This window comes from Elephas maximus, chromosome 4, assembly GCF_024166365.1.
Source record: "Elephas maximus indicus isolate mEleMax1 chromosome 4, mEleMax1 primary haplotype, whole genome shotgun sequence".
NCBI classification, from domain to species: domain Eukaryota; kingdom Metazoa; phylum Chordata; class Mammalia; order Proboscidea; family Elephantidae; genus Elephas; species Elephas maximus.
In genome coordinates this window covers 61,771,303-61,786,803 of record NC_064822.1, presented here as the reverse complement: position 1 = coordinate 61,786,803, position 15,501 = coordinate 61,771,303, and the positions used below count along the sequence as shown (strand labels likewise).

The 15,501-nt window shown below is 42.2% G+C and overlaps 1 protein-coding gene across 1 annotated transcript; it reads left to right on the top strand.

Annotated features, from left to right (window-relative positions):
* Window positions 1-10,306: 10,306 nt before the first annotated feature.
* LOC126074673 (adenosylhomocysteinase-like) lies at window positions 10,307-11,689 on the top strand. The gene is given in 1 exon segment (XM_049881488.1): window positions 10,307-11,689. A coding segment is annotated over 1 exon segment (1,215 nt). The 5' UTR covers window positions 10,307-10,384; the 3' UTR covers window positions 11,600-11,689.
* Window positions 11,690-15,501: the final 3,812 nt, after the last annotated feature.

Sequence of the window (15,501 nt, the reverse complement as noted above, 5' to 3'; positions counted from 1 at the left end):
GCTTGGGCCTGGACTAATAGCCAGAGAGATTCCTTGGGGGATCCCTATCAGCCATTGCTTGTCTCCTCATTGTTTAGGTGAAATGAGAAACTTGGGGACCGAGCAGCCCCCTTTCCAGAGGCCTAGTTGGAGCTGGGGTTGGGTGAGGGAGGTAAGGACAAGCCACTCATTCCAGAGCCCAGGGAAGAGAGAAAGAAGCAGGGCTTTGTTCCTCCATTAGCATTAGAGGCTGTTTTGAAAGAGAAGAGATTTGATCTTGGTTGAACTTTTCTAAAAGTCTTTGAAGTAAATTGAGCAAATTGTCTGAATCTGAGAAGCTCAGAGTCAGGAGATGCTCTAACTGCTCTAGGCAAATCTGGTGAAGAAAGAGGAGACAAGGCAGGTGCTTTGTCTTTGTTCAAAACAAAGCACAACAAAGGCTGGATGCCAGAGATGAGGCAGGGGACAGTACTGCTAGTGGGCCAGCCCCAGCCATGGCTGAGGGCCTGAGGACCGTCCCAAGGACAATACCAGACATGTCTATGTGGGTAATGCTTTTTGAGGAGAGAAGTTCTGAAATATAGGGGCTTAGCTCAAAAAAGGAATTTCCCAGCACTTCTCCAACCAGGCTTTTGACTAATCTCTTCTCTGCCTCTAACCAATCACAATTCATTCCTCTGGAATCTCAGAATTTTTATCTATGGCCTCTAAATTGGAATTTTAAAGTGCTTCTGCCCAACCTCTGTAGAAAGGGAGCAAACCAAAATGTTTATGGGGAGTAAACTGTGTCAGTGTAAGAAGAGCAAAAATGGAGAGTGCATATCCCATCTGGAGATGGTGATACAGCTCACTCCCAAGATGGCGCTGCAGCATTCTTCCAAAATGATGGCTGCCACTCACTTCCAAGGCGGTGGCTGCAACTTACTACCACTGATTGCTGGCCTGCTGGGGGGCCAGTCCAGAGTCCTCAATTATCTTGATTTTTCAAGGTAATTAGTAATTCCAGGTTTTTAGGTGACACTTCCTAAATTTCAAAAATATGTATTCTATTCCTTTCTGCAGACCTCAACAGCATAGTGTTTGTGTTCAATCGATGATCTCTATGATATTCCTCAAGAACCTAGTGCCATGACTAAGGCTTTGAGGCATGCGAAGAGTGTGTTTACAATGCAAAGAAAAATGGATTTGGAATTAGAAGCTCTGGATTTAGGTCAGGCAAAGATAGGAAAATCTAGGAGGATTCTGGTTATAAGGAGCACACGTCTAGAATGAGAATATGTTGGAGAATGACAAATGGCCCCATTCTGAGGGTGGGTAGTGGGTAATAGATTGGACAGGGGGTAGGAGACAGAGTGTGATGGGCCTTATAGACCAGTTGAAGAGTTAAGCCACTCTGCGCCAAGCCAGTGTCTCTCAAACTTTTATCCACATACCCTAATGGCAGAAGGCTAAGAATATATAATTCTTCTGGGCCTAGGGATTTAGTTCAAAGTAGTGTACTTCAAGCTTAAAACTTCCCTGAAGTTTCATCTTCAGAACGTATAATAATTTTGTATTCTGCTCCGTATATCTATAGGTTTTTAAAACATTAAGTAGTAACATTTTCCTTGATTTTTTATTGACTTTGATGCTGTTAGGAAGATAGCCCATGTTTGTCTCATAACTTTGCATAGCCCCTGGAACTTTTCCTTTCATCCCTCAAGTCTACATATATCCCTTTTTTAAAAGCACCACTGTTAACAATGAGCAGAAAAGTGAGGTGGTCAGAGCAAGGCTGTAAGGGGCTCAGTTGGCAACACTGGGGCCTGTACATGTAGGGCAGGTGAGAATCCACTGAATTATACAGGTGATGAACTGGTCCGGTCTACGGTGGAAGCAAAGGAAACACAGAGGAAACAGCGGACTCTAGGTAATATTTCCAGGTAAACTTGCGGATTCCCGATCCAGACTTGCCTACTGGGCCAGAGCAATGCCCTTAAAAACAGCTTAGAACACTTTTCACCAACTACAGAATGTGCTGGAACTGACTAGATTTCAGAATTAAACAAACAACTCAATATATAAATGACAAATGCAGTTTCTCAGGCCTGCTTTGGTTTAGGGCTGCCTTAGGATTGGCAGCTTCTCAATTCAAAGAAAAGAAAAGAAACACCCCAGTTATAACAATAGACTTAAGCCAGGCTTATAATGTCAGCTCATAAAAGACTCCTTGGACAGAGGGTTGCTTTGACTAAACAATATTTTGATGAGTTAAATGCAAATGAATCAGAACCATGTGTGGTCAACTCTCCTCACATGGAGATTCACACTGGGGGTGGGGTGGCACGGAGATGGCGAGAGTGAAGAAGGGCCATGGTGGAAAACATTTGAGATCCTGCTTCAAAAAATGAAGACATGTGAAAAAGCAGCAGTAAGTACTCCAAACCTACTTTCTTCAATCTTAAAATGTTTTGGGGGTTTTCCTGGTCCTAATTTGATAAATGTAACAAAGCCAAATGTTCCACGTTTTCTGTATGGCAAATCTAAAGCTGATTCATATCTACCAGGTTAGAGATGCCAGACTTTACCATCTAATCCTCTCTCCCTCTCTGCTTGCCTGTTTTCATGGAGGCACAAAGCGAGGTTGCAGGGCTTTCTGTAATGGAGGCAAGAAGGTACCCGGGTAATGAAAATTCCTGTGTATATTTGGAAAAAACATTAAGAAATTATTTCAAAAGTGATTTACTCTTTTAATGACAAGTTACTTTTCACTAAGCATCATGTATCACACTCTGGAAGCAAGTGGTGGACCTGGGTGAGTGGGGTATAGGGGTGTCATGGAAGACTAGGAATGGCAATAGTTATAGGAAGGAGGTAGAGAAGAATTTATAATGTACCTGGCTGTGATGGTTAAGGTTGTGTGGCAACTTGGCTGGGCCATGGTTCTCAGTGGTTTGGCAGTTATGACGTAGTTTGGCATTCGTATGATTTCGTGATCATTTCCATGATAAGATTTAATATAAGGTAATCACCTCCATGATGGGATCTGCTGTGAGTAGCCAGTCACTTGAAAGGGAGTTTCCTTGGGAGGGTCACCTGTATCAAATATGAATGGACATTCTGGCAAGGCTCACAGGTTTTTGCTCGGCTCTGAATTCTTCTGCTGGCTCCTGTTCATCCGACCTCTGGTTCTTGGACTCGAGCTAGCAGCTCACCTGATATCTAGCCTGCTGATCTTGGAGTTTGTGGATCTTCACAGCCTGTGAGCAACAGCCTTGCTCTCTGACTTGCTGATCTTGGATTCAGCAGCCTCTGCAGCTACGTGAATCAGGAGAAATCTCTGTCTGGACTTGGGATGTTCTACCTCTACAACTGCATGAGCCATTTCATTGATATAAATCTCTCTATGTATATATTTATATGTTTTACTGGTTTCGCTTCTCTAGAGAACCCAGCCTAAGACACTAGCTTTGTTTGTACTTGTGTTTTTAGGAGAAGGAGAAGCTGAATCGACGAGTGGAGTCTTGGAATGATGTCTGTACAGCCAACCCCCCAAAAAGGATTCTACATGAATAATTAAAGAAATAACTTAATGCCTTAGTTAACTGGTGCTGCTATAACAGAAATACCACAAGTGGATGGCTTTAACAAAGAGGAATTTATTCTCTCCCAGTCTAGGAGGCTAGAAGTCCATATCCAGGATGTCAGCTCCAGGAAAAGGTACTCTCTTTCTCCCTCTTGGCTCTGGGGGAAGGTCCTTGTCATCAATCTTCCCCTGATCTAGGAGCTTCTCAGTGCAGGAACCTCTGGTCCAAAGGACTTGCTTTACTCCAGGCATTGCCTTCTTGGTGGTATGAGGTCCCTCTGTCACTCTGCTTGCTTCTCTCCTTTATATCTCAAAAGAGATTGACTTCAGACACAACCTAATCTTGTAGATTGAGTCCTGCCTCATTAACATAACTGCCAATAATCCCAACTCATTAATATCATAGAGGTAGGATTTACAACACATGGGAAAATCACATCAGATGATAAAATGGTGGACAACCACACAATACCAGGAAACATGGCCTAGCCAAGTTGACACACATTTTGGAGGGACATAATTCAATTCATAACACTTAATTAAAAAGCAGTGTCTCACAAGTTCCCTGTTTAACTACCACAAGTACCTTCTAGGTCACTTGTACAATGTCTTAAGCATCATCTGAGCTTTTTAGTAAAGTGTTTAGAAGAGACCGTGGGGTGTAGTAAGCACTATGTACATGTTTGCTATTATTATTATTGTTGTTTTTTCCCCTATCTCAACATACCTGACTCTGAGAGTGCAGAGATACGTGACACTCTGGTCCTCAAGGAATTTACGTGTTTAGGCTTCAATAATTTATCTTCTTCACAATGTATTGTAGCTCTATTTTCTCTATTCTACACCCTTATTCCCGGCTTTCCTCACATACACAAGTGAAATGAAACCCGTTGCCATCGAGTCAGTCTGACTCTTAGGACAGAGTAGAACTGCTGCACTCAGTTTCCAAGGAACAGCTGCTGGATTTGAAGTTCAGACGTTTGGTTAGCAGCTGAGCTCTTAACCACTGCTCTAGTGAAACTCATGGAATTTACAAGGCAGGGGGGGTGAAGAGGCTTATGTCAGGGAATGAGATAGAACTCCCCACTGGCCTGGGGTTGCCAGATAACTTATAGGAGGCCCAGCTTAGTCTGAATTTCAGAAGAACTTAATTATGTTCCCTGGTGTTCCTTTGATGTTTTTTGTTTGTTTCTTTGTTCAGTTTGTTTTGCTAGATTTGGCCACCCTTACTGCTTACCACCTTGGTCTAGCCACCAAGAACTGTGGAATCTTCCTTGCAGACCACTATCTCGGTTTCTGTATGCTTTCCCCCTTCCATTCTGTTCATCGAACTCTCAGAATTGTGTCTACTCTAAAGCTAGCCTTAAGAAAGCATCTAGAGTTTACCCTTAATATAAATTTTACTCTCCAAGGGATACTGTAAGTATAAGCCTTAGCTCTAATTGTGGAAGGAAAGTCTATGGATCACATTAAAGTAATGTTAAGGTCTAGTTGAGGGATGGGGAGTATTATTTCTGGCAGAGGTCTTCTTTGAGCCCTTAGACTCATACAACATTGGCTACAGAATAGTGAGGCCAGTTCCTCTCCCACCTGCCCCGCCCCTCCCTCCTGGCCTCCATAGGTTTCCCAGAAGAACTTGGTTCCTTTGGGACCTGGACAGTGCTTGAATTCCCATTTGGGTTAACCCCAGGAGTACCCTCTTTCTGTGCCCTTGGATCCCTTTTCTCAATTGCAGCTAAATTTCCAGGACTTGATATTCATTAGGCTTGGTGCCATACCAAGCCCCTTGGCACCCCCAAACAAAGCCTGGCCAGGGAGCACTTCAGTCACCTTTAAGAAGGACACACAATACCTTCCCGTCTCCCTTCCCCAGTCTCGGACCAGGCTGTCCCTTTTGCTCTCCATGCTTTCTCTTGGGCTGCACCTTGGCTGGGCAATGGGTTTTAAAGAACTGCTTCATTTGGCAGATACCCTTGTCTCTCTGCCCTTTGTGGAGTGCTTGTTAATGATGTGTGCAAAACCTACATTCATCACAAGTGACAAGCAACCTTGCATTGATTCATTGCTTTCTTTGGGACATGTCTAGACTTTCTCTGCCTCAGTGACCTCTCATAGTAGGAAAGGTAATACCAACTGAACTTTTATTCAGTACTTTTTATCCTTGAGACTCAAATTCACTTTTATCTACTGTCTCCTACGCATACACCTTCCCAGTCAAGAGGTGAAAATAATTCTTCACCCATTTACTCCCCTTACTTTGTCTGTTCTGATAAATATCCCCTGGCCCTGGGTGACTCCTCTGAGGCTTGATCTCTGCCTTTTGGCATCTGGTCCTACCTAGATGCTAATCCCCTTCTCAGACCTTGTGTCAAACAAATCCCACTATTCTTCAAACATCTGATTTAACTCAGGAAGTGCCTCCTATTCCCTCCTAGCGAAGGTAACCTTATTTGAGTAGAAAATGCAGACCTGGGCTCTGAAATCTGAAGTATATCGATCCTTAGAATCTTTAAGTAGCCCTGGAACATAGGCAGAGTACAGCAGATCTGAAGCATCTCGAGAGTAAGTGCTATTCTTATTCACTTCTTTATCCTCATAACACTAGGTAAGTGCCTCGCACATAGTAGGTGCTCAAAAGCGATTGATAATAAAATGAATGATGCTTCGAATTTAGATAGTGTGCTCCTAAGTGAAGTTATGAGATAGATGTCAGCGTGGTCTCCCAAGGACCAATATTACTGAAGGCTAAGTCTTATCACTTTCTGGCACATTTAAAACAAAGATGTTATTCATCCTCAGAAACTGGTTGAAAATTATAACATTGTATTGTATTCAGTTTGGAAGTGACATGTGACATCCCTGGAACTTTAAGAATAAAATTGAAAAGAACCAAAATGAGTGGCTATTATGTCTAGGCTAAAGAAACTCAAAAATAATCTAGAAGCATATGGATAGATTTTTGGTAATACACAAGGCCATCAGAATGACTTAGGTTAATCTCAGGAAGGCAGCCTAGAAAGCAATTACAAATAAGAAACCTTAAATATAATTAGGAAAGTCTGTGTGGTCTGAAAGGTAGTGGTCAGCTATTCATAGAGCAAGAATTTGGAACTGGTTGTTCAATGCTACCAAGGTAGAAATTGTTCACCCTAAAGATCCCAGGCAACTCTCATTGCTGTTGAATGTTTTTTGTATTACAGAAAGCTTCCTCTCCATCTTTGCTTATCCTTATGTATCAAAAGAGAATTTAACACTGTAAGTATAGTGATGATCCCAAATCTACGTGATGCAATGGGGAGTGTGTTCTGAATTCTACCTGATTTCAAATCTTATTGTAAAGCCACAGTAATCAAGGCAGTATAGTATTGGTGTAAAGATAAACAGATCAATAGGGCAGACTAGAGAACCCATAAATAAATCCTCACATATATGGAAAACTGATTTTTAATAAAAATGCAAAGACAATTCAGTGGAGAAAGGATAGTGTTTTTAACAAATGAACCTGGAACAATTGGATATTCATATCAATAAATAACTTCAATCCATGCCTTACAGCATATACAAAAATTAACTCAAAAATGGATCAGAGACCAAAAGACCTATGTATAAAATTGAAAACTTAAAATTTCTAGAAGAAAGCGTTGCAGAGAACCTTTGTGACCTTGAGTTGGGCAAACATTTCTTAGATGTGACAACAAAAGCATGATTCATGAAAGAAAAGAATTGATAAATTGAACTGCAGGAAATTTAAGAACACACGCTCTTCAAAAGACACTGAAGAGAATGAAAAAACAGACTACAGTTTGGGAGAAAGTATTTGTGAATTATATATCTTAAAAGGGAGCTGAATTGAGAATATATAAAGAATTCTCAAAACTCAGTAATAAGAAAACAGATAACCTAATAATAAATTGGGAAAAATAATTTGAACAGACGCTTCACCAAAGAAGATATTTGTATGGAAAATAAGCCCATGAAAAGACGCTTGACATAATCAGTCATCAGAGATTATAAGTTAAAACTACAATGAGATTTTACTATACGTCTATTACAATGGTAAAAAGGAAAAAGAATGACCAGGCCAAATGTTAGCAAAAATATGGAAGAATTAGAATTCTCATTCACTGTGAGTGAGAATGTAAAATGTTACAACAGCTTGGAAAACTTTTTGACAATTTCTTAAGAAGTTAAGCATCTATTATTGTATGGTCCAGCCACTCCACTCCTAGAAAATTACTCAAGATAAAGGAAAGCATATGTCCGTATAAAGACTTGCACAGAAATATTCAAAGCAGTTTTATTTTTAATACCTGTAAACTAGAAACAACCCAACAGATGAATTGCTAAGTGTGGTGTACCCATACACACAATGGAACACTACTCAGCAATGAAGAGGAATGAACAAATGATAGACTTCATAACATAAATGAATTTCAAAATAATTTTTCTGAATAAAAGGAGCAAGACAAAAACAAAGTACATACTATGTGATTCCACATTAAATAAAATGCAAACTAATCTGTAGTGACAAAAAGCAAATTAATGATCGCCTGGGAACAGGGATGGGATCACTAAGGGGCAAGAGGAAACTTTGGAGGATGATGGATGTACTCATTCTCTTGGCTGGGGCGATGGTTTCACGGTTGTACGTGTATGTCAAAACTTATCAGAATTTTCTCTTTAAATCTGTTAGATTTGTTGTGTGCCAACTATGCCTCAGTAAAACTGTTTAAAGTACTTGTGCCCAAGTTTTGGCAATTTCTCTACCTATGTGTTGCTATAGAGATCAGGGCAAGGACTGGAACTTCCAGGAATGCAGGCTACTTCAGGGCCTGTTTTGAAATGCCTTTCTTCAGTCCTGCATGATGAACAGGGGAGGGATAGAAGATGGGGTTATACTACAGGCTACCTGAGCTGTAGAAGAAATTAAAACAATTTCTGGACTGAGTAGAACTTGTAAATGCTTCCCCACAATTTATAATAAATTTCTACAAATCACATATATGCACACACATGCTCACATACATACACGTATATTCATGCATGTTGTGATGGTTAAGGTTGTGTGTCAACCTGGATGGGCCATGATTCTCAGTGGTTTGACAGTCATATGATGTTGTGATCACTTCCATGATGAGATTTGATACGATGTGATCACCTCCATGATGGGATCTGCTGCGATGAACCCGTCAGTTGAAAGGGAGTTTCCTTGGGTATGTGGCCTGCACTGAATATAAGTGGATATTTTGCCAGGGCTTGTGGGCTTTTGCTTGTTCTAGATCCTGAAGCTGGCTCCTGTCCATCTGACCTCTGATTCTTGGGACCTGAGCTAGCAGCTCACCTGCAGTGTTGCCTGCCAATCTTGGGATTCATCGATCTTCACAGCCTGTGAGCAAGAGCCCTGTTCTTCACCCTGATGATCTTGGGTTCGCCAGCCCCTGCAGCTACATGAATCAGAGGGAAGCATCTATCTTGACCCACAGACTTGGGATGCTCTAGCCTCTACAGCTGCGTGAACCATTTCCTTGGTATAAATCTATATATAGTTATACATTTTCCTGGTTTTGCTTCCCTAGAGAACCCAGCCTAAGACACACATATACTTAATAAAGCAATCCAAAAAAAAAAAAAAAATGAGCGGAAGATCTGAACAAACAGTGCAATGAAAAAGAAGCTTGACTCTTTCTAATAATTAAAAAAATAATAATAATAATTAAATAAAAGTATAAATTAAAAACACGTTGATAAAGCCATTTTGCATCCATTAAATGGGGGGAAACAGTTTCAGTTTGAAGGCAACAAGTGTTGGATAAGATGTGGAGCAATCAGAAGTCACATACTTTGCTGGGTATATGTTGGGATAACCAGTTTGGAGAGCAATTTGGCAAAGCTGAAGATTCTCATTCCCTGACACAGAGAAAGCCCACTTCTAGGTATGCATCCTAGAGAAAAGTTGGCACAGAAGACATATTTTGCTGTTGTTTTTTGGGTGCTGTTGATTCCAACTCAAAGCAACCCTAAAGGACAGAAGAGAATTGCCCCATATGGTTTCCTAGGCTGTAATCTTTACAGAAGGAGCCCTGGCGGCACAGTGATTAAACACTGAAAGGTTGGCAGTTCAAACCCACCAGCCGCTCTGTGGGAGAAAGATGTGGCAGTCTGCTTCTGTAAAGATTTATAACCTGTCCTATGGGGCAGTTCTACTCTGTCCTATAGGGTTGCTATAGGGCCACTATGAGTTGGAATCACCTTGATGACAACAGTTTAAAGGGGACAGATTGCTAGGTCTTTTCTCCCATGGAACCACTGGTGGGTTGGAACCACTGGTCTTTCAGTTAGCAGCTGAATGCTTAACCACTGCACCACTAGGACTTCAAGAAGACATATACTGCATCATGATAACAAAAAACTAAACAACCTAAATATACATCAATGGGTAAATGCATAATAAATTGTGGTATATTCACACAATAAAATTCCATACAGCAACAAAAATGAATGAACTAGAACTACATATACGGTGGTTGATTCTTAAAAACGTAACGTTCAGCATAAAACAAGTTGTAGACTAATGCACGCAGTAGAAGACAATTTTTAGGATACATAATGGTCTGCTTTTTGTGGCTTAAGGACACATACCTATGTAATAAAAGTATAATGAGCCCTGCCCAGCGCTGCCCACCCAGTGCCTCTCCCCATCAAGAGGCCCGGCCCCCTTTGCTCTTGCCCCTCACTCCATGCCGAAGCGCTGCCAGCATATCGGACAAACTGCCCTACAAAGTCGCTGACACCAGCCTGGCCTCCTGGGGAAGAAAGGCCCTGGACATCGCGGAGAATGAAATGCCAGGCCTGATGCGCATGCGGGAGATGTACTCAGCCTCCAAGCCACTAAAGGGCTCCCGCATGGCTGGATGCCTGCACATGACTGTGGAGACAGCTGTCCTCATTGAGACACTCGTTGCCCTGGGTGCTGAGGTACAGTGGTCCAGCTGTAACATCTTCTCCACCCAGGACCACGCAGCAGCTGCCATTGCCAAGGCTGGCATTCCAGTGTATGCCTGGAAGGGTGAAACAGATGAGGAGTACCTGTGGTGCATTGAGCAAACCCTGTACTTCAAGGATGGGCCCCTCAATATGATTCTGGACGATGGCGGTGACCTCACCAACCTAATTCACACCTAGTACCTGCAGCTTCTCTCAGGCATCCGAGGCATCTCCAAGGAGACCACAACTGGGGTCCACAACCTATATAAGATGACGGCCAATGGGATCCTGAAGGTGCCTGCCATCAATGTCAATGACTCGGTCACCAAGAGCAAGTTTGACAACCTCTGTGGCTGCCGGGAGTCCCTCATAGATGGCATCAAGCGAGCCACAGATGTGATGATTGCGGGCAAGGTGGCAGTGGTGGCAGGCTATGGTGATGTGGGCAAGGGCTGTGCCCAGGCCCTGAGAGGTTTCGGGGCTCGTGTCATCATCACCGAGATTGACCCCATTAATGCGCTGCAGGCTGCCATGGAAGGCTATGAGGTGACCACTATGGATGAGGCCTGTCAGGAGGGCAACATTTTTGTCACCACCACAGGTTGTATCGACATCATTCTTGGCCGGCACTCTGAGCAGATGAAGGATGATGCCATCGTGTGTAATATCGGGCACTTTGATGTGGAGTTTGATGTCAAGTGGCTCAACGAGAATGCTGTGGGGAAGGTGAACATAAAGCCTCAGGTGGACTGCTATCAGCTGAAGAATGGGCACTGCATCATCCTGCTGGCCGAGGGGCGGCTGGTCAATCTGGGCTGCGCCATGGGTCACCCCAGCTTTGTGATGAGCAACTCCTTCACCAACCAGGTGCTGGCACAGATTGAACTGTGGACCCACCCAGATAAGTACGCCATCAGGGTCCACTTTCTGCCTAAAAAGCTGGATGAGGCAGTGGCTGAAGCCCACCTGGGCAAGTTGAACGTGAAGCTGACCAAGCTGACTGAGAAGCAGGCCCAATACCTGGGGATGCCCTCCGATGGCCCCTTCAAGCCTGATCACTACCGCTACTGAAAGCCAGGCCTGCCCCTCGCCTTCCAACTGGCATCCCTGCCCAGGCCCCAAAAACAACTGGCACTAACTTTGAGATTGGTTTGTCATTGTTCCCCGTGATCACTCCCTAGAGCTGGTCACTCAGCCTTTGGTCCCCACTGCATCCCTTGTGCTGTTCCGGGTATGGCAAGGGGTGTTGAGAAACCCCTCCCAAAGCCCTGGTCATGATGGAGGTACGAGGAGACACCTATAGGAAACCATGAGCTCAGGCGTCTTGGAACTGCTTACTCAGTCAGTCCTTAGGCAGTGGTCAAAGCCCATGCGCTTTACGTCTGAGTCCTCGCCTGGCCTTACGGACTTCACCGGGGTACTTGATTTACAGGCTTCCTGGTTCCTCAGCCTGTGACGCATGAGAAGGAGCACTCAAAGGGCAGGGTGCAACTGTTAGAGTTTGAATGCTCCTGAGAGCCTGGCTTAGTGCTGGGCATTCTTTTGAACCTCTGGACAGTGAGGATGGAACTTTTAGTCCCTATTTTACAGGGGTTAGAATAGACTTGTTAGGGGCCAGCCAAGAGAGCAAGAGAAGTGACAACCAGAGGTTGAGAGGGGCCAGAAAAATGTAAAAGCAGGTATAGGTCTGCCACCACTTTGTAACATGCTGGTTTCTGTCACAACCCTGGGTTAAAAAGAAGTTAATTTGGTTTATAATGTGTTAAAGGACAGGAGGAAGGTGGGTTCATAAAAATTTTGGTGCCTAAAAAAAAAAAAAAGTATAATGAAATGCGTGGGTGTTATAAACTCCAAGCTCAAGATAATAGCATCATGAGAGATTTCAACCACATTGGTGATGTTTTATTTCTTAATTTCAGTTGTGGGTACTTGTATGATTCTTTGTATACCTTATATGCCTAAAATATTTGTATTTTTCCTAAATAATTACTCTAAGCTGTTCCCTGTCTCTGTTTCTTGCTGTTTTGCTCTGTCAAGTGATCCCACGCCCACCTTTCCAAACACAGAGCAGCTGAGGATTGATTGTTAATCCTGTCTGTGAATCTATCAGTCGCATCTGCACTTACTTCCACCCTAGCTATTCACTCAACCAGGCCCACGACAATGATGAGAGATCAGCAAAGGATTTATGAGCTGGAGAGTTGAATGCTCCTTCTTGACACACAGTATTATTTCCATTTGTTCTTCCATGGCCTCTAGTCTTCCTTCACAGATTACCAGTGCCTTTCCCTCGAAAATCAAACCAAACTCATTACCGTTGAGTCAATTCTGACTCATAGTGACCCTAGAGGACAGGGTAGAGCTGCCTCATAGGGTTTCCAAGGAGCGGCTGGTAGATTTGAACTGCCAACCTTTTGGTTAGCAGCTGGTTTCTTAACCACTGTGCCACCAGGGCTCCCTTTTCCTCCAAGGGCTGTTTAAATTCTGATTGTTGATGGATTTCAGGATGTTTCTGTGCAGGAGGAGGAACTGGAATGATGTTGGGATTAGAATGACTCTACACTACCTTGATGCCATGACTCAGAAAATTTAGGATATGTATAGGTTTTTGTACATTTCTTTTATCAATTGCATTCCTCTTCCAGCCTTCAACATGCCTTCTTTCATTTGGAACTTTGCATGTGAAAGCCAAAGTTTCTATGTGAGAAAGTCTCCAAATAACTGTGGCTAAAAGTCAGGGCATTAACACCTGATAACACCGAGTATTGGCAAACATGTAGAGGATCATATATTCTTATAAACTGTGTTGGGCATATATTATTACAATATCTTTGAAGGATTATTTATTAATTTCAGGTAAAAATAATGCAAATACCTTTCACCCCATAGTAAACGTAAACAATGAAAGATGTACAATAATGATTCCTGTTGCATTGCTGATAATAGTGACATGTTGAAAACAACACAAATATCAGTCAACAGCTGAATCAATAAAGAAACTGTGGGCTACTTTGCAAATGGAGTATAATAAAGGAGTATAGCAAAGGGCTACACCTATATCTGTCAGAATGAATAAATCTCAATGTTTTGTTTCATATATATTTTTGTTTTAAATGCCACAATTAAAAAAAAAAAGAGGCAATGCTGTATAACAAAACAAGCTGGAATGGTAGGTGCTGCAGACTGCCATGTGTGGAAGGTTTGAAGACATGGAAAGCAATACTATGTATCACCTGCCGATCCACACATATGAAGTAGTAGAAACGAGCATGGGTGGAAATAGTAAATATCAAATTCAGACTGTGGGTATTTTTGGTGAGAGGAGAACGAAAATAAGATCAAGGAAGAGTTCCCTCAGGAGCCTCATGTGTATCTGTGGCATTTTATCCATGTTGTTTCTTGCCCTTTTAAAGCAAACGCCTTAATTCAGTTGTCATCTCTAAAAATGGACTTTTCTTTTTTTATACAACCATAATGCCATTACCAGACTAACAAAGTTATAATCATTTTTTGGTATCATTTAAAATACATAGTTCATATTAACTTTTCACAGCTGCCCCAAAAGATATCTTTTCACACTAGGCTTGTAACAAAACAGGATCCAAACGAGGGCCACTTGTCATGTTTTGTTTTAATGGCTCTTAAATTGTTTTAAATTGAGAACAGGCCTGCTCCTCCCCAACCCCCTTTTCATACTTTCGTTGTCAAAGAAACTGAATCGGTTGTTCTTTAGACTGTCCCACATTCTGAACGTATCCTTTTGCGTTCTTCCGGTGTTACTTAACTTGCTTCTTCCCCCCTGTGTTCCCTGTACACAGAAATTTGCCCTAGAGATTTGGTTAAATGCAGCTCAACTTTTTTGGTGAGAAAATTTCCTAGACCCCGCTGAGCACTTCCATTGCATCCTATCAGGAGACACACAACGTCCAGTGAAGGTGAAACTGACTGAGGACTAAAGATGGCAACAGCCTGGTCCCTCCACTGTACTGTTCTCCATCAGCTTCTATTTAATATTGTCAGCCATCATTGATTGTTGCCTGGGTTGATTATTTCCTTAGAGGCGACGAAGTAGTGAATTTTTAATTCCATCATTTCTACGACATTTATTAGACTAAATTCTACTGTTAAAAAAAAATAGAATTTTCTTCTACTGGGGAGCATATGGGGTAATGAGAATTCTTATTCATTGCTGGTGGGGATGCAAAGTGGCACGGCCACTTTGGAAGACAGCCTGGCAATTTCTTAAAAGCTAAACACGGGCTTACCATTCAATCTAGCAGTCATGCTCCTAGCTTTTTACCCAAATGAGATGAAAATGTATGTCCACATACAAACCTGCACACAGATCTTTATAACTTCATAACTTTATAACTTCATAACTGCCAAAAATTGAAAGCAACCAAGATGTCCTTCAGTAGGTGAATGGATAAACTGTGGTACATCCATACAAGGGAGTATTATTCAGGAACAAAAGGAAATGAGCTATCAAGTCAGGAAAAGACACGGAGGAACCTTAAATGCAAACTACTAAGTGAAAGAAGGCAGTCTGAAAAAGCTCCATACCGTATAATTCCAAATATATGATATTCTGGAAAGACAAGCGTGCAGAGACAATGAGAAGATCAGTGATCGCCAGGGGATCAGAAGCAGGGGGAAAGGATGAATTGATAGAGCACAGGGCCTTTTTTAGGGCAGTTGAACTATTCTGTATGATACTATCATGGTGGACATATGACATAATTTTGTGAAAACCCGTAAGCCTGTACAACAAGAACAGTGAATTCCAATGTAAACTATGGACTTTAGTTAAAAATACTGTACAAATGTTGGTTCATCAACTATAACAAAGGTACCACAGGAATGCAAGGTGTTAAAATAAGGAGAAACAGTGTGCAGGAGAAGTACTAGCGTATGTTGAGATTTGGTAAAGCTGGGTAGTAAATATCCAAGTGTTTATGCTATTCTCCAAACTT